The sequence below is a fragment of the Sinohyriopsis cumingii genome, chromosome 15, assembly GCF_028554795.1.
Source record: "Sinohyriopsis cumingii isolate HCF-2022 chromosome 15, ASM2855479v2, whole genome shotgun sequence".
NCBI classification, from domain to species: Eukaryota; Metazoa; Mollusca; class Bivalvia; order Unionida; family Unionidae; genus Sinohyriopsis; species Sinohyriopsis cumingii.
This window is the reverse complement of record NC_142975.1, coordinates 19,011,043-19,030,532: the sequence shown is the minus strand read 5'-3', so window position 1 is coordinate 19,030,532 and position 19,490 is coordinate 19,011,043. Positions and strand designations below refer to the sequence as shown.

Sequence of the window (19,490 nt, the reverse complement as noted above, 5' to 3'; positions counted from 1 at the left end):
AGATAACCTGAATGGAAAACAGACTCCATATGTCGGGGAGCAGCTTCAAAAGGGAAAACAATTTCCTCCAGCAAATTCAGTGGAAGTTGTTGTTGTTGTGGGATTTAATGCCATTTTTCAGCACACGATAGGCTTTACATGGCCGCCAGTATTAATGGTGGAGGAAGAACCAAAGAAAACCACCGACTCACAAGAAGCTGCTGGCAAGCTTTCAGTGGAAGCCATGAAGCCATATTTTTATGAAGCTGTCCAATGACATAGAAAGGTAACCTTCTGCACTTTTGGTATAGGCTTCACCATATTGAATTGAGCCATTTTGGATGAAAAACATATGACAAAAACTGGAGAAATGTACTCTGACCTGCATCCATCAACATGGATAATTAGTGTAAGACAACAGTTTCACTCATCTGCAATGTTTGTGGTGACTGTCCTAACTTCTTGAGCCAATATGCAAAGCAAATTCGTTGGTGTGGGTTTAGTCCAATATGCAGGATAGATAGCCCATATTATTCAGGATGAAAGTGTCCATATTTATACTGTCCTTCCCCTCTTGGAAGGCAAATGAGCCATGATCTCCCTCAATGCAATGGCATGGTCTTCCTGAAAAACCACTTCATAGTTCACACTGGTCATTTAAATGAATTTGTGATGAAGTGTCTAGAGTAGATAGAAATTATTACCAATATCTGATTACTCAGGAATAGTAGCCTGTTCATGACAATGGCAGCATGGGGTTTCATCAGTGATAATAATCCATCTTGTCAGAACTGCATGTAGATGGGTTCACCAATATGAGATATATTTGCTGATTTTGTCTGCTGATTGCCTTACTTGGGCAAGGGTCCAATGCCATTAGCTAGGAGAAATCCACATGATAAAATTCCACTTGGGCAAGGGTCCAATGCCATTAGCCAGGAGAAATTCACATGATAAAATTCCACTTGGGCAAGGGTCCAATGCCATTAGCCAAGAGAAATCCAATATGATAAAATTCCACTTGGGCAAGGGTCCAATGCCATTAGCCAGGAGCAATCCACATGATAAAATTCCACTTGGGCAAGGGTCCAATGCCATTAGCCAGAAGAAATCAACATGATAAAATTCCACTTGGGCAATGGTCCAATGTCATTAGCCAGGAGAAGTCCAATATATAAAATTCCACTTGGGCAATGGTCCACTGCCATTAGCCAGGAGAAATCCAATATGAACAAGAAGACCAGATACTAGGTCTTTGTTTTGTCCGACTCTAACATTTAGTTTGGGAAAACTGTGGTTTTCTTCAATGGTTGTAAATTTGGTAGGACTGCTTCCCAGCTGCTATGCTTTATGGACATCCATGCATCCTTTTGTTGGCTACCTTGCAAATCCCTCTGCTGTAGCTAAGACCGTGAGGGATGGAAGGAATGCATCCTGGATGACTCATTGTGAATTACATCAACCTGATCATTAAAATGGGGATTAGATGATTAAGGTTGCAAGCACAGCTTGATCAATGATGGTCTTTCAGAAAGGAAGAGGTAGAGAGCATTGCATCTTGTTCCATCTGTTGTAAGTTCATAGCTGCTGTTACAACCATGACCATAGTGTATTGGACCTCTATGTTGCAAGGTGGGCCATTCTATAAATATGCTGTTACAACCATGACCATAGTGTATTGGATCTCTATGTTGAAAGGTGGGCCAATCTATAAATATGCTGTTACAACCATGACCATAGTGTATTGGACCTCTATGTTGAAAGGTGGGCCATTCTATAAATATGCTGTTACAACCATGACCATAGTGTATTGGACCTCTATGTTGCAAGGTGGGCCATTCTATAAATATGCTGTTACAACCATGACCATAGTGTATTGGACCTCTATGTTGCAAGGTGGGCCATTCTATAAATATGCTGTTACAACCATGACCATAGTGTATTGGACCTCTATGTTGCAAGGTGGGCCATTCTATAAATATGCTGCTACAACCATGGCCATAGTGTATTGGACCTCTATGTTGCAAGGTGGGCCATTCTATAAATATGCTGTTACAACCATGGCCATAGTGCATTGGACCTCTATGTTGCAAGGTGGGCCATTCTATAAATATGCTGTTACAACCATGGCCATAGTGCATTGGACCTCTATGTTGCAAGGTGGGCCATTCTATAAATATGCTGTTACAACCATGACCATAGTGCATTGGACCTCTATGTTGCAAGGTGGGCCATTCTATAAATATGCTGTTACAACCATGACCATAGTGTATTGGACCTCTATGTTGCAAGGTGGGCCATTCTATAAATATGCTGTTACAACCATGACCATAGTGTATTGGACCTCTATGTTGCAAGGTGGGCCATTCTATAAATATGCCGTTACAACCATGGCCATAGTGTATTGGATCTCTATGTTGCAAAGTGGGCCATTCTATAAATATGCTGCTACAACCATAGCCATAGTGTATTGGACCTCTATGTTGCAAGGTGGGCCATTCTATAAATATGCCGTTACAACCATGGCCATAGTGTACTGGACCTCTATGTTGCAAGGTGGGCCATTCTATAAATATGCCATTACAACCATGGCCATAGTGTATTGGATCTCTATGTTGCAAGGTGGGCCATTCTATAAATATGTCGTTACAACCATGGCCATAGTGTACTGGACCTCTATGTTGCAAGGTGGGCCATTCTATAAATATGCCATTACAACCATGGCCATAGTGTATTGGACCTCTATGTTGCAAGGTGGGCCATTCTATAAATATGCCGTTACAACCATGGCCATAGTGTATTGGATCTCTATGTTGCAAGGTGGGCCATTCTATAAATATGCTGCTACAACCATAGCCATAGTGTATTGGACCTCTATGTTGCAAGGTGGGCCATTCTATAAATATGCCGTTACAACCATGGCCATAGTGTACTGGACCTCTATGTTGCCAGGTAGGCCATTCTATAAATATGCTGTTACAACCATGACCATAGTGTATTGGACCTCTATGTTGCAAGGTGGGCCATTCTATAAATATGCTGTTACAACCATGACCATAGTGTATTGGACCTCTATGTTGCAAGGTGGGCCATTCTATAAATATGCCATTACAACCATGGCCATAGTGTATTGGATCTCTATGTTGCAAGGTGGGCCATTCTATAAATATGCTGCTACAACCATAGCCATAGTGTATTGGACCTCTATGTTGCAAGGTGGGCCATTCTATAAATATGCCGTTACAACCATGGCCATAGTGTACTGGACCTCTATGTTGCAAGGTAGGCCATTCTATAAATATGCTGTTACAACCATGGCCATAATGTATTGGACCTCTGTGTTGAAAGGTGGGCCAATCTATAAATATGCTGTTACAACCATGACCATAGTGCATTGGACCTCTATGTTGCAAGGTGGGCCATTCTTTAAATATGCTGTTACAACCATGGCCATAGTGCATTGGACCTCTATGTTGCAAGGTGGGCCATTCTATAAACATGCTGTTACAACCATGGCCATAGTGCATTGGACCTCTATGTTGCAAGGTGGGCCTTTCTATAAATATGCTGCTACAACCATGGCCATATTGTATTGGACCTCTATGTTGCAAGGTGGGCCATTCTATAAACATGCTGTTACAACCATGGCCATAGTGCACTGGACCTCTATGTTGCAAGGTGGGCCATTCTATAAATATGCTGTTACAACCATGGCCATAGTGTATTGGACCTCTATGTTGCAAGGTGGGCCATTCTATAAACATGCTGTTACAACCATGACCATAGTGCATTGGACCTCTATGTTGCAAGGTGGGCCATTCTATAAATATGCTGTTACATATTTGCTCCTATATATTTCCAGTGAGATTTATTGTGAGAGAAGGTAATCTGTGTTCTGCCTATTGAAGACTGCCATAGATATTAAATGCAATGTTGATCAGATGGTCATGATGTTATGGATCAACTCATAGTAACTCAATTCTGTCTGGTTTGTCTATTGAGACTCCAGAAATTTCAAAACACAGCTGCTCGGATCATCCTTAGAGTATCACGATCAGAGCACTCATCCCCCTGCTCTGTACCCTACACTGGCTATCCATTCGATCCAGAATCAAACACAAAATGTGTTCTCTGTGCTACGTTTCACTGATGGACTCCAGTCCAACAAACGTTTCCAAACTCTCCCATGTGTACACACCAGCAAGATACTTACGTTCCTCTTCTGACAATTGTATACTCATTATTCCCACAATGAAAACAAAGTCATATGGACAAATTTTTTTTGCATACCCGGGCCCAGCAACGTGGAATAAATTGCCCACTGAACTTAGACACAAAGACACAATGATCCCATTCAAGAGTGCTCTTAAAACGCACCTATTTCAACAGCAAGAACAAACTTAAAGATCTAATAATGTTTCCTACCTAAAATATTTTCAGCATGTTTTTATGTTTTCTAATTTCATGGTGTTTTTTTGTAATCATATCATTATATATGTTTGTTTTTTATGTTATTGGTGTTGCCTAATGTTGTTAAGCGCTTAGAGCTTTTAAAGATTAGGTGCTACACAAAATCATCATTATTATTATTATTATTACAGGTATCCAAACAGAAAACTGCTGGAAGACATTTGAGAGAAAAAAAAGTTTGTAGATGGAATAAAGTTGTAGTTGATTTTGGAAGATTCTTCCATAGAATATGATCACCTAATGTCAGAAATGTAGATCACACAGGTTATGTAGAGAAAAGAGGAGAACAGAACTCCAGTGGAAAACTTTGTCACTCCAAGACTGCAAGGTAGTAAGATCTAATAATATAAGGCAATTTGAAGGCCATTGTTCATCAGTTTTGAATTAAGGCCATGAAGCCAATGTCTCTTATGCTATCAGCGATGCAGATGGAGAAGAGTGATGGGGATGGTGGCTCACTACATTTGCAACATTTTGTGAATAAATCCCCTTCCTTATAAGGTGTTTTTAAGTAGAGGCTCCCTTTGGGTGGCACAGACCCAAGGGCAAGTAAAGAGAACTCTATTAGGAACTCAGGCACCAAGACAGACATTGTATGCTGAAAGTGACTATAAGTATTATGTTGGCTAGACTGATCCACGAGAGTGCCTGTACAGACTATGCATCATCCACAGGAAGTGCTTAGCAGCACTATGTGGGTTAGTCTGCTGTATAACTGTTTTCATGAAGTGGCTTCTTTGGTATTGTGGCACTAAACTGGGCAATGTATGCAGGAAGTGCCCAGGAGCACTATGTGAGTCATGGATTAACTGGACATGTTCATCTTCTCAATTCTGATACTATATGACTGTGGTCACCGCTCATTGTGATCAGAGTGATATAGCAAAGTCCAGTCATGAAGGAACATGGTTATCTTGACTGGTATGATGTTGTCTAGTTCATGAGGTTGAGACAGGGTACAGAATATTGATCCACCTAGCTGGTAATTAATTCTAATATGCGAGACTGTACCTGAGGCTGTCAATCTCACTACCAAGTAAATGATATGATTTTGAACCCTTGCATGCAACCTGATGTTTTAATCCCTCAAGCTATGCTTCTGCGCATTCCCCTTAGTATCCAAAGAATTGCTGCCCATTGACTTTTGTCCATAATATGCAAGTCCGACCTGTATTTAAGGAAGACAACATGATGAGTGGTCATCAGACTGATCTCACACATGGTCTTTACTGTAAGACAGAAAAGAGCAGACAATATATGCACAGTGTAGTGACACTGAGTGTCCTGCTTTATGAACTGATGAGTGTCAGTGTAGAGATAATCAATTCTAGTAACAAGTAACCTGTAGGAAGGTCAATTTTGACAGCCTATACAGGTAAAATCACTAAAGCATTGTTTAAAGTAACTAAATGTATAAAGTGGAAGCCAAATAATCAATTATAGTAACAACTTACCAGTAGGAAGGCCACTTTTACACTGCCTATACAGGTAAAATAACAAGTGTTGCTAATAGTAATTACATGTATGAGATGGACACTACTGAGTAAACCATGTATAAAAACCTTACTTATATTTATCTGACCATGACAGAACCAATAACAGTAAAATAAGCAAGTTTTCTATACTATACACAAACCTTGCACATAAAAAAGGAACTACAGAAGAAGCAATATTGATACTTACGAAGTAGATGATACAATATCAATTATGAGACACTTACCTGTAGAAAAGGCTCACTGACATTATATGCAAGTAAAACATGTATACAACTATGAAATTAGATGCTAAAACAAGATAACACAGAAACTTAACTATATGTATCCTGACTCAGAAGAAATTATACAACAATACTAAATGAGTTTTCTATATCACGCACCAGACATGCACCTATTAATATGGCTATAGCAATCTGAGGGGACACCATCATGACCTATGCAAGGAGATCAAGTGTGTGTGAAAGTGGCAAAGTGATAACATATTGAAAGTTGGGAAACTCTGTTGTTGCAACAGGAAGAACAGAGAAGTTGGAAATTTATAAATGAGTCAACTTCCTAATAAAGATGAACTCCTCTAATTTGTTTTGAGGTAGAAAACTTCCAAACTGCCTGTGTGGTTTTTGTGAGGCCTCTCTGTCTGTGCGATTATGATTTTTAACATAGCTTTAACAATTTTTCAGTCATATCACTACGATGTCTGCAGTGTGGCAGTTTATAGTGATGTGTAGCACTGGGGCACCATGCCTTAGACATGTAGCATGATGTCCCATCCAGTCACATTATCCTGAAACAAGGCCGACCAGTCCTAACACTAACTTCTTAAGGCTGAGCGCCTAGCGAGGCAGCTGTTAGTACCATTTTTGTAAGTCTTTGGTATGACTTGGCCGAGAATCAAACCCACAGCCTCTCGCTTCCAAGGCAGATGCTCTAATCACTAGGCCACCGGAGCGGTCGCCTCTCTGTCTGTAGAGAGCACAATACCCAGGACAAGCAGAGTAGTAACTGGCAAATTTGTGGGATTTGGCATCAATGCCTGTATCAATGGGAGATCACACAATCTAACTGCTATCTAGGTGGGCAGATAACTTTTAGCTAATTAGCAAAAGAGTTTTAACCTGGGAGGGCTGGATCTGCATGATAGCAGACCTGCCAACTTGAGTCAAATGAAAATCATTATGCCAAAGGAAAAAATTAGCATTTTGAGGAGAAAAATCAGGATCAGAGTTTATGACAATATATTTTTAAAAACTCTGCAATATAATTAACAAGATTTAGAAATCTAGACTAGATTTAATGATTTTCAGAAAACATTAGTTGTCTGAACTTTTTGTGCACTCAGGAGATTGTCAGATAGCTGGAAGAAGTAACAACACTCTTCAGTTGTCAGCATCCTACTCTTGTGAACAATGAGGTCACATAGAAGACCTATGGTCATCAAGGTTTTGCAGTCTTGTTCTTTCTGATGAGTGAAAAAAACATGTTCTGAATCTTCATTGCTGTCAGGCAGAGCAATCAGTGCCCTTATGACTTTATATTACATGGTTTACAAAGTAGTGTTAAATTCTGAAAATAGAGAGAGAAAAAAAAGGCGGGGAATGGCATTGAGTTCTCAATAAATATCTATGAATATGTTTTCCTTTTTAAATAGAGAAATGCTACAGTTAGATACACTATTCTTTATAATGATATTTATTCAGATTGATATTCACAAGAAATTACATGAATATGCAACTGGTTTTCTTTTTTTCAAAATTATTCAAAATAGTTTAAATTTTACCTCTTTTTTGCCTATGTTAAAAATGCAAATTTGAATTGAAATACCAAAGTCTATTGACACAAATCGCATCTAGAGCACGTGATCCGACAGTCATAATGTCTAGGCAATCACAATCACATCACTGCAACTACTACTAGTATTAGCATCACCCGACATTTGTCAAGTCCAAGTCTAACCTCGAAAATATATTACACACCAAAACTTGTACAAACATTTTGTAATACATTTAGTTTAATGATTAACAACATGTTTGTATAATCCGATTCCTTCATGTAAATGTCTGCTTTTTCCTAAAATAAAGCTTTTGTATGTTTCTGAACTCAATAAATGTTGTGTCGTTGCCATTGATTAAATTTGTTTCATACGCATATACCTTTTGCATTAGGCATCTATCCATATTATATCTGGGATTGTGTTATAGTGAGGCACCAAACTAGTGAGGACTTTTGTATTAGGCATCTATCCATATTATATCTGGGATTGTGTTATAGTGAGGCACCAAACTAGTGAGGACTTTTGTATTAGGCATCTACCCATATTATATTCGGGATTGTGTTATAGTGAGGCACCAAACTAGTGAGGACTTTTGTATTAGGCATCTATCCATATTATATCTGGGATTGTGTTATAGTGAGGCACCAAACTAGTAAGGACTTTTGTATTAGGCATCTACCCATATTATATTCAGGATTGTGTTATAGTGAGGCACAAAACTAGTGAGGACTTCTGTATTAGGCATCTATCCATATTATATCTGGGATTGTGTTATAGTGAGGCACCAAACTAGTGAGGACTTTTGTATTAGGCATCTATCCATATTATATTTGGGATTGTGTTAAAGTGAGGCACCAAACAGTGAGGACTTTTGTATTACGCATCTACCCATATTATATCTGGGATTGTGTTATAGTGCAGACTTATGTATCTGTGTTAGTTAATTATCTACTATCAAAGGCAACAGAGTAGGGGCTGAAATATCATATCCACATCTAACATTATATCCATCTTGGAGCCAATCACAGTACTGACAAGATTTCACTAACAGGCAATGGGGTTAATAATATGTCTGACTGAAAGGCTGGAACTATCACTTGCTATTTTAACCCACATTATGTACAATTCTGAGCAAATGTATATTTACCTATTTTTTCTGTTATCTTGACCATTCTCTCCAGAACATCCGGGCAGATATCTGGACAATGAGTGAAACCAAAATATATCAGCAGCCACTGTCCCTGAAGGTCTTCACTTGTCTTCATGTTTCCATTGTGATCAACCAGGGTCCAAGATCCTCCCATCCCTATCTCCTTCAGTGTCTTATTTCTTTCTTGTACCAGTTCTGATAAAGAGAATGATGAGTACTCATTTCGGACTAAATATGTTCATAAAGTTTTTTAGGTCTAAAATTGATGTCCATGCACTGCCAAATTGTATTATGGAATTTGGTGAAATTTTATTTATCACTGCACAGCTATAATTGTATCATGGAATTTGGTGAGATTCTGTTTATCACTGCACTGCTATTATTGTATCATGGAATTTGGTGAGATTCTATTAATCACAGAATTGCTATTATTGTATCATGGAAGTGAGTGAGATTCTATTTATCTCTGCATTGCTATTATTGTATGATGGAATTCGGTGAGATTTTTTAAATCACTGCATTGCTATAACTGTATCATGGAATCTGGTGATATATTTATCACTGCATTGCTATTATTGTATCATGGAATTTGGTGATATACTATTTATCACTGCATTGCTATTATTGTTTCATGGAATTTGGTGAGATTCTATTTATCACTGCATTGCTAAAATAATCAGTAGCAAGAATTAGACCGGAATATTTCTGGACATATTGGTAAATTCCATTTCAGACATAGTGTATCCATGGTAAATTCCATTTCAGACATAGGGGCCAAAGTATGTGGTTATGATATGTCAAAGTTAACCAGAAGGTTGGAGATGTTTTGTGTTTAGTCTTACTGCATATACTTGCTTATAAATCAACTCGAGTAAAAGCTGACCCCTCCGTTTTAGGACTATATGACCCTTCTATCAGTAGAGGTAAGAGGCATTTTTGCAAGTCATGTCCATCTACAATGGGTGACATGTGGTTAGTAAGTAAGAGTTGCACTTAGGGAAAAATAAAATGTCCAAAAAAAAGTCAAACTTGATAGCTGGATAGACAGACAGATAGAATATCTTGCCCTCTATCTTCATTTGGAGACAGAGTGATGAGTGTTCCTGCTTGAACCACTGAAGGACACTCTCCACTTCCCCTAATATGCATCCAGAATGGTGGGCCTTCTCACACAAGTGATTCTGTTCACCACTTAATTTTGAAAAATATTTGCCCTTGATGGTTTGTTTTACACGTTATATATATTTAATTTGTTTAATTGTTTGTTTGTTAGATTTAAAATAAAATTTTATTCCATTACATGCTATTGTAATGCAACAATGTTTACTGGAATTGACATTGTCCAGAATTGAAACATTGTAACTAGTTGCTAACCTTAAAATCAGTGACAGTTTTGGTAAACAACTTTTTTAATTTTTTAAATTCTTTCTCAGAGTAAGAATTATTAAGTTGAGTCAAGAATGCGAGAATCCAAAATTCTAATATCACCATAGCCAGTATGCTTTAATGGTAAGCTGTCGTGTTCATTGTGTGAGCCATCAGTGGTTCAAAAATGGTGCTAAACAAATGGGACTGGATTGTCAGTACAAGTCGGAAAGACATGACATGCTTTGCTGGAGCTGTTCAACACGAGTCCATGCTGATCATTGACTGATATGGATCTGTAATGGGTAAAAATATATCTGGCTCCATATCTGAGAATGGACCAAGATGGACCTATCAAGGCAACAGGCCTACATGGATTCATAATGGCCCCAGACCAGCCGGGGTCTGTAATGCCACCATGCTTGCAGTGGATCAATATTGGTCCATACTGGAACTATGCTGGGTAGAGGTCATTTCTCTTTTGATGCCAGTGACATTGTTATGATGCCAGGAAAGGATACCTGATATTGAATCACCATAACCTCTCCATTTAGGCATATGCAGAGACTGCATCATTTTCTGTGTTTATCCTATCTGACCCTAGTTTGGTGACATAGTCTCATCACGATAGAACTGGGCCATAGTACCATCATTATGGTGCCCAGTTCATGACGCCAGGATGGGATATAGCAAGGCTGGGCACAATACAGCATGCAACCTGGTTTTATCCATTAATTCATGTTATACAGTGTGGTTTTTGAAACTCACTTATCCGGCCAAAGCCCTGGAGAAAGTTCCCCATGCCTAGGATAAAAGATATTAGATCCCCATAACTGGTCCCTCCCCGTGTAAGTTGAGGCCACGCTGGAACTGGTGTTGGCCACTGCTGATCAACCTTTAGTGCCACTGCTTGTCCAGATGGGCTGCTTCACCAATTAGGAACTGGTCCTAAAGGTCCTTTCACAAAGATCAGTTCCAACTGTGAAGGTAAAAGTCTGTAATGAAATGGCTGTTGGATTTTCATTTGGGCCAATGAATTCTCTGCTTTCAAATTTTCTAAGAACAGAAAGTTGTTCAATGAGGCAGGGTTGGCAGCAAATGCTAATGGAATTCTCATTTATAACTGTGCATTTTCTTGCCTTCACTTTAACTTGTGTGCACTGTCTGGCCATGATAGCTACCCATAGATTTTACATAAAGCATGGGCAAATGTCACACATATAACTCGAATGTTATACATTTCAGCTTAAAGTGTGTGCTATCAGATCACTAAGTCCTACTCATTGTGGTGACACCTGTAAAAAAAAGAGAGCAAAATGATAGCCTATACAGTCAGGTGAAATCGGTCAAGAAGTGAAGAGGATCCTAATGACCAATACAAATGTCTACAGTAATTACATGTACACCCTTGAAGATCTGTACTATCTGACAGCTAGTTGCAAAATTCGTATCCTAGGTCAAGTACATGTTATTGAAATATTTACAACTTACCATGGGGCAGGTAACCAAAATTGTGCCAACATATTTACCACATGATCATGTAAGACAAACAAAGTGAGAAACTATGTCTTGGATACAACAAAGAAATAGGCAGAAATATAGATCGAGTATTTGGTGTTAGAAAACTTTCCAGAATTGCTCCAAATGTACAAAATGCACTAACTAAAAACAGCTTTGTAAGGTTTCCAAACATCATTCTTCCCTGCATGAGAAGTAATAACTTTAGTACAGATGGGATTCAGCACCAATCCCTCTATACAAGATGAGATCACTCTTATCTGACTCTCACCCATGTGAGCAATTGATTTTTAGTCTTTTGACTCGATAATATATCTCAAGGTATCATGACTGGGTAATATATCTCAAGGTATCATGACTGGGTAATATTCTAACGTGTCAAGGTCAAATAAAATGGAATAGATGGACAGCTCACGTCTTTTTAAGTTACTAGATCTTTCCAGTGCATTGTTTTATCTACCCACATGTCATGCGTCAAATACGCAGACTCTTCCAATTTGACGCACAAAATTAGTTGCCGGTATGTAAATTGACACACACAAATGTTACATTTTACTCACCAACAAAATACAAAGGTTTGGTCTAAAAATGGTCGCCAGCAGATAAATTGACACATCCCAATATTATGTTTTGTTGATTAAAACAAAATTAAGGTTTGATCTAACTACTTAAATGGCTGGATTACAACTCTCCCAACAGTTTCTTATGCTAATGTTATCATAACACATAGGGTTAAAACTTAGTGTGGAACCTGGAGCTGACCTTATGTGACCTGTAACTGTCACATCACTTGTAGCAATATGATGTTAGAACCATATAATCACCATACCCAAGAAAGAGGTGGAAAATAAACATGATTTTAAAGTGATTCTCACAAGAAACTATTATTTTATGCGCACCTTTGTCATGCAATGAAGCAACAATTTCCATTCATTCGATTTTATGCCTTACGTTGTTCCAATATACTGTCAGCATTTGATTGAAAATGGCATCCAAGGCAAAAATAATTAAAATTGATCCAAAACAAAATCATTTTTTGGTCTGCATTTATGACTGACTGATGATAATAGTAGAGGTCTCGCTAGGATATTAAAACTAGGAGTCCTGGACTCCTATTTTGGAGGGAAAAAAATGAGTCCCACCAGTAAAAGTTGCAGTCCCATAAGCATATTGAGCATACCTGAAGTGGCTAAATTTCCTGATGAGTAGAACCAGTGGATGCCATTGAGATTAATTTTCTAACTTTCTTTGCACCACTGACATAACTCTTGTTTGTACATTAAAGTGAGAGTGAATTATGTCAGGCCAAGTAAATGTCTTACTCCATGCACTAAGCTGAGCATCACACATAGCGTTCCATGTGAAATATCAGTTCTAGCAACTTCTAGCAATCTGTTGAATCTCATTACAATATTCGCCAATTTGCCCCAAAATACTTATCCAAATTTGCAAACAGCATTTGTCTAAACATGTCTTGATTTCAAGGTCACATGCACTGCTTATTCAGCTACACTTGGAAATGAAAAGAATAATGAAAGGTGAAGTTGTTCATTTGATGTACTCTTACACAAAAGTATGTCACTAGGTCTTTCTGCCTTTGATTTCAGTCATAGTAAATATAAGTACATTTTCCCACCACTCTGCAGCTAGTCAAGTCTTTGGACTTGCCGCCAAGCTATTGGGTCATGTTCTTCAGATGTACTCTTACAATGACAACATGTACATCTGGGGGTCTTTCAGCCACTGAATTTTCTCATTGTAATTATCAGCACAGCTAAAATGATCATTTGATCAACACATTTTTCCACTCAGCAGATGGTTGAAGCAGGACTGGCAAGCCCTTGAATTTGCCACCCGGCAAATGTGTGTGTAAGAAGGACTCCTGTATAAGTGATTTTCTGCATCGCAGGTAAAAACAATTTTGTCCAAATATGCGTGATTAAGCATTTCTGAGACCTCTGCAGTACTGTTATCGAACCAGTGGAGACTTCATCATCCAAAGATGAGGCAACGGTTACTCTTAAGATAAAATGTAGTTTGTACAGCAACGGTTGAAAACATAGCTGGAAACGTTTTTAAAAAAAAGTCAAGTCAAGTAAAGAATGTGACAGTTGAGATGCCATTATATTTCGCCATTTATGTACAAAGGCTAAAAAATAACCACACCATGACCAAATGTGCAAAAAACCATAACTTTAACAACAGTACACTGGCAAGGCATTCTGGGTTGCCAGAACACAAACTGCTGATTGAAGGTCCACAAATACCAGGCAGATTTGAATGCTGGATTACAAAAACATTCTTCCAAACAAAACTTAGCAGTAAAAGCACAACTTTAGTGTGTACATTGGTTGAGTGTAGAAGACCCTTGTTTTAAAATACAAGTATGATGCGGCTACTACCTGTTCAAAGTTACTGGAGTGCCTATCAAACTTTGTTGAGGTTAGTCTTATACGTGACATGCAAAATTCATCATTTGTGATAGCAATGGCAGATTCAGATGCTTCTGGCAAGGGAATTAGTTGCCTTATTGGCTTTAGTCACATTAAATAACTAATATTTTCTTTGTGTATTTAAACAATGTAATTATATTTTTAAAAACTACTAAAAACTGATCATTGGCTAGAATAAGACTCATAGGTTTTGCCTTGATAAGTCAAATGACTTACATGAAGCCATTTGTAGATAAAACACTGCCAGTGTATTGCAGTGTCAAGAAATGGCGTGTTCACCACAAATTCTTATTTAGATGACAAAGCACAAAACAAAATAAATATAAATAGCCAATACAGTTTATTACATGACTTCCAGGCTTGTATGCATTTTCTCACAAAATTAAGTGCTCAAAATGGTGAAACAGAAATATAACGATTGCCAATTTTCAGAACAGATGTTTGATAAAGCATGTTTTAATGACAACAAATTCGGTGGTAAATTACATGTGAAAATCAGCTTCAATGTTCCATTTGTCCTAATTCACATAATCTCTAACTCAGATAATCCCAATTCCCAAACTAATCTTGTACAGAAAAATAGTTAATAGTTCTCAAAATTTGTTCCTATCACGTACCGAAGTGGTAATGATTTTGTGCATCCAATCAAGGTTCGAAACCAGATACTGGTTTGTGTTTTATAGTCCAATGGTAAATATGTTAGAGGCACAGTCTGGAACCGGATGTTAATAGTGTGTTGCGTTTGTTGGTTGAGACACAGTTTGTTGTTTTGAGCAAGAGTCTGGAACCAGATGTCAACAGTGTGTCGATTGAGTTGAATGCAACAATGTGTGTCCTTTTGTAACAACAAAGTGTGTTGTTGTGTCGGGTATATTACTTTGACATCTAAAGGACACAACCACTACAAAATGGATGGAAATTTGTGTTTTGAAAATGATACATGAAATTGAGTAGGAAATTCGATAATTTCCAATGGATAGCAGACGGCTGTGTTGATGACAACACGGTGACAGTGTCGTCAGCTAAATCCCTCTATGGGAAATTTTATGTGATATAATGAGGAAATAAACACTGGAACAATTTCAGAGAAACATTATATTTGTCATTATGAGTACTAAATTTAATGTGTCGGTAGTAATTAGTCTACCTTGCTATTAATGCTTGAAATTATCTGCTGAGATGACTACAGACTTTTGCTCGGTCTTGAGACCTTTACTGGAGTCCAGTAGAACCACAACTGCCAAAACAGTGGATCTCACCCCTATTTATAGGTTTTGGGAACACACTCGGGAAATTCATGACAAAGTTTTCACGAATATGACTAAATATGGAAGACTTCGGAAAGATTAACCTGAGTGCCTCCTACTGGAAAGCTGAGTGCCCAATACACACAGTAGTAAAATTGGCTCCCGATTTCAAATGACAAAAATAGCAATTATTTCACAATAAATTATACAAAGATTCAGCATTGATGATGAACAGTTTCATCACACTGGTAACAAAAAATTATGAACTTATATGAATATTACCTTAATCCTGGAGAAAAATGGATACAATTGCCAGTTTCTCTCTCAAAATAGAAGGTATATGATAACAGTTAACAATCCTATCATGTACACACTAGGCTTCAAAAATCATTACCCAGATGATAAATATTAAAACAAATCATTTTTATATGATTTACATATTGTATCAGATTACTTTACTTTTAGGCAATAGTCATACATAAAAAACTTACTACAGTTACTATTATCTGCATTGGAAACAGAGGTACAGCTTTCCAACATGAAGGGAATGTTAACAATAAAAGGAGATTATAAATTATCTCAAACATTAATGATATGTGCAAATGCACTTTATAAGAATGTAAGTTGACAGGTAGTCAGATTGTTTCAATATATCTCAAGGTATCATGACTGGGAAACATATCTAAAGGTATCATGACTGGGTAATGTATCTCAATGTATCATGACTGGTTATTGTATCTCAAGGTATCATGACTGAGCAATATATCTAAAGGTATCGTGACTGGGTAATATATCTCCAGGTATCATGACTGGGTAATATATCTAAAGGAAACGGGATTATGAGCAACAGTACCCTATGCTTTTGATTGCAACTTCCTTGAGCAAACAATTGTTCTTTTTGGTAAAATTGTAAAAACTTGAAAAAAATACTTCTGTGTCTACAATTTTTAAACTACTGCCATCCATGATTTGTTTGGTAACATTGAAAAATTATAATATTTTTTGTTCCACAATTTTTAAACTACTGCCATCCATGATTTGTTTGGTAACATTGAAAATTTTTAATGCTTCTGTGTTCCACAATTTTTAAGCTTCTGCCATCCATGATTTTTTCAGTCAGATCAGCCTAATAGGAGAGAAAAATCATATGAGCTGAACCCAAAACCTTGAAACAAAGCCAGACACAAAAACATTAAAATAAATGCACTGAACCAACAAGCTGGTGGTAAGTGACCTCATATGTAACCTCTACTTCTATACCTACAATTGTATCACAAAAAGAAAATCTTACCCAACTCCTTTTGGTTTTTCAGTGATAAATAAAACATGATAAGTCCTCCACCCATAACTACAGCCAGTACTTTCATACCCCAAAACCTGATTCTCTCTGCTCTTGCCTGAAATAAACATACCATAAACAGTCATTCATCTTTGTAACAATAATATCAGGTGTATCACATTACAGGCTATTTATCCTATGAATGGGATCCCTGATTATATCAATGTTAATACAGGAACTATGTTATAATGAAGTGCATTATCATGAGGAACCAATATACACTGAACTTTAATACACTTCAACATCCCATTAACAAAATCTCCATGTCCTATGAATTCCAGATCTATCTTCCAGTCATTTATCCTTTATCTACATTTCGAGTGAATCCCTACTAGAACATGATGGTCATGGTCCACAAAATGTCATCATACTATCTCACATCTCATGCAATATCAAAACATGTCAGTTAACAGTCTGAAGCAAATATTGCATTATACCCTCTTATACCGGGAGGGGGCAACCACAAAGATAACGATATGGGATACAGTGAGGCAGTGACCAACTTAATTTGATGCATATTGAACTAAAAATACCTCAACCAGTTTTAAAGTAATCAAATGATTTCAAAGATAATAAAGAAGATCTATATTCATTGAAACATGTGCTGATAACAATGATTTTGCACTGCTGCTGAGCAAATATGGAAAGTATGTTTGATTATAATAGTAAAACTCTCCATTGTCACTACTGTACCCAAATAGTCCAAAACTTACTATCACCAGTCCTTATGAATAAAGTTCTAATTAAATTCCAGTGATGTTCAAACAAAAATTCAACACTGAATGTGTTTATATGCCTGTAGTGGCCTGTGATACAGAGATGTGCCAACAGTCTTTTTATGAATCACAATACCATAATCCAAGATGTCCTTGTCAGAATTCACAATAATTCCAAAATGTAGCTTTTTGGGTGGGTAAAACTAATTTTAATTATGCAATACTTACCCAAGAATATTGTTTAGCTTTCTTTTTTGTGTCCAAAAACATGTACCGTCCATTTCATGTGCATACATCCTCCCTTAGAATGAAGAATTGTCAGTATGACAATTCCTCATGCAGCTCGCTTGTTCCTGGTATGTTATCATTGCAGTGGCCTAGTGGTTAGACCATCCACCTCGGAAGCGGGAGGTTGTGGGCTCAATCCCCAGCTGAGTACCAAAGACTTACAAAAATGGTATTAACACCTGCCTTGCTAGACGTTCAACATTAAGTCATTAGTGTTAGGACTGGTTGGCCTGGTGTCAGGATAATGTGACTGGGTAGGACATCATCCTACATGCCTGTGGCATGATGCCCCAGTGCTAGACATCACTATGAACTGCCACACTGCATACATCATAGCGATATGACTTAAAAATTGTTAAAGCAATGTTAAAAATCATAATCACACACACACATCATTTCATAGACTCCTGCTACATCAGGACATCAGAGTGGGTAGGAGGGCATTTGACAATAGCCATGGGTAAGTACTGCATAATTAAAATTAGTTTTACCCAAAATAACTACATTTTAATAGCAGCAATAGCTTACTCGTGGCTATTGTTTAGCTGAATTTGTCAGTAAGGAGGGTTGGCTGATCAAAAAACAAAATGGAAAATACTCACTGTTGGTGAAGAGGTGCATGTTATGGAAGGATGGTATTTCTCTGGGCCACATGTTGTGCTGGAACAATGGGACCCAGAGAAAAGCCAAAATGCTGCCTTCATGATGTCTTCCAAGAAGGAATGATTAAGGTAAGCCCATAAGGTAGGAATGGCTCAAACGCCAAGGACTTTTAAGTTTCATAAACGAAAGGTCTCGATCAGTAAGAGACTGGTATGCCCTTTTGATTGTGGTGACAATCCATCATGAAATAGTGGCAGCTGAATTGCCTATGGAGCCCTTGAGAGAGAGGAAAAGATGCTTCCTACCCTTTATTTTTCCTTTGGATACCTTTAGATAGAAATGGAGTGCCCTCGCAGGACATAAAAACCTATCTGATTTATCCGCAGCACAGATTCGACTGAGACGGGGGATTTCGATTGGTAGTGGAATTATGGAAGGTAATTGCTTTTTGGCTTAAAATCCTGGTTGACAAAGGAGGGAAACTGAATCATAATTTTCATTAAACTGGAGACAGCCAGTGTCAATAGATAAGGCATGAACCTCACTTCATTGTCACACTGAGGTGAAAGCAAGTAGAAACAGAGTCTTGACAGTGAGGTACTGAAAATAAGCCTCACAATGGTTTATATAGGGTTTTGGTTAATGACCATAAAACACAAGAAAGATTCCATCTAGGCATAAGAGAGCACAAGACAGGTCTCTGCAACTCAAAATACTTAATAAGACTGACAAGGTGTGAATCCAAACCAATTACCATGCCTTGGGAAAATTTAAGTGTGTTAGAAATGGCAACTCTATAACCCAAGATAGTGGATACAGAGCATTATTTTGTTCTCAAAGAGAAACAAAAGATGTGTAGATAGGCCTCCTGATGGTCGATGGAGACTGCCCAATCTGACAGTCAAAGTGCATTCTGGATTGAGGAGGTGGTCTCCATCTTGAAAAGTTATTCCAAAAGAAACTGGTTTAAAGGGGAGAGGTCAATTACAATGTGAAACTTTCCACTGTTCTTGGTGACTAGGAAGATACAGGAATAGAAGGCAGATGACTGATCATTCATGACCCTCTCAACTGGCCCTTTTTGTAAAAGGATGT

The 19,490-nt window shown here is 37.8% G+C and overlaps 1 protein-coding gene across 1 annotated transcript in view; it reads right to left on the bottom strand.

Moving 5' to 3' along the window:
* LOC149781368 (cytochrome c oxidase assembly protein SCO2-like) overlaps nt 1-19,490 on the bottom strand; it is a 55,051-nt gene that overhangs the window by 21,846 nt on the left and 13,715 nt on the right. The window contains exons 3-4 of the mRNA XM_089935458.1: nt 16,741-16,846; nt 8,864-9,061 (exon numbers count right to left, since the gene is read on the bottom strand). Coding sequence (XP_089791584.1) covers nt 8,864-9,061; nt 16,741-16,846 — 304 coding nt within the window. The remainder of the gene's footprint in view (nt 1-8,863; nt 9,062-16,740; nt 16,847-19,490) is intronic.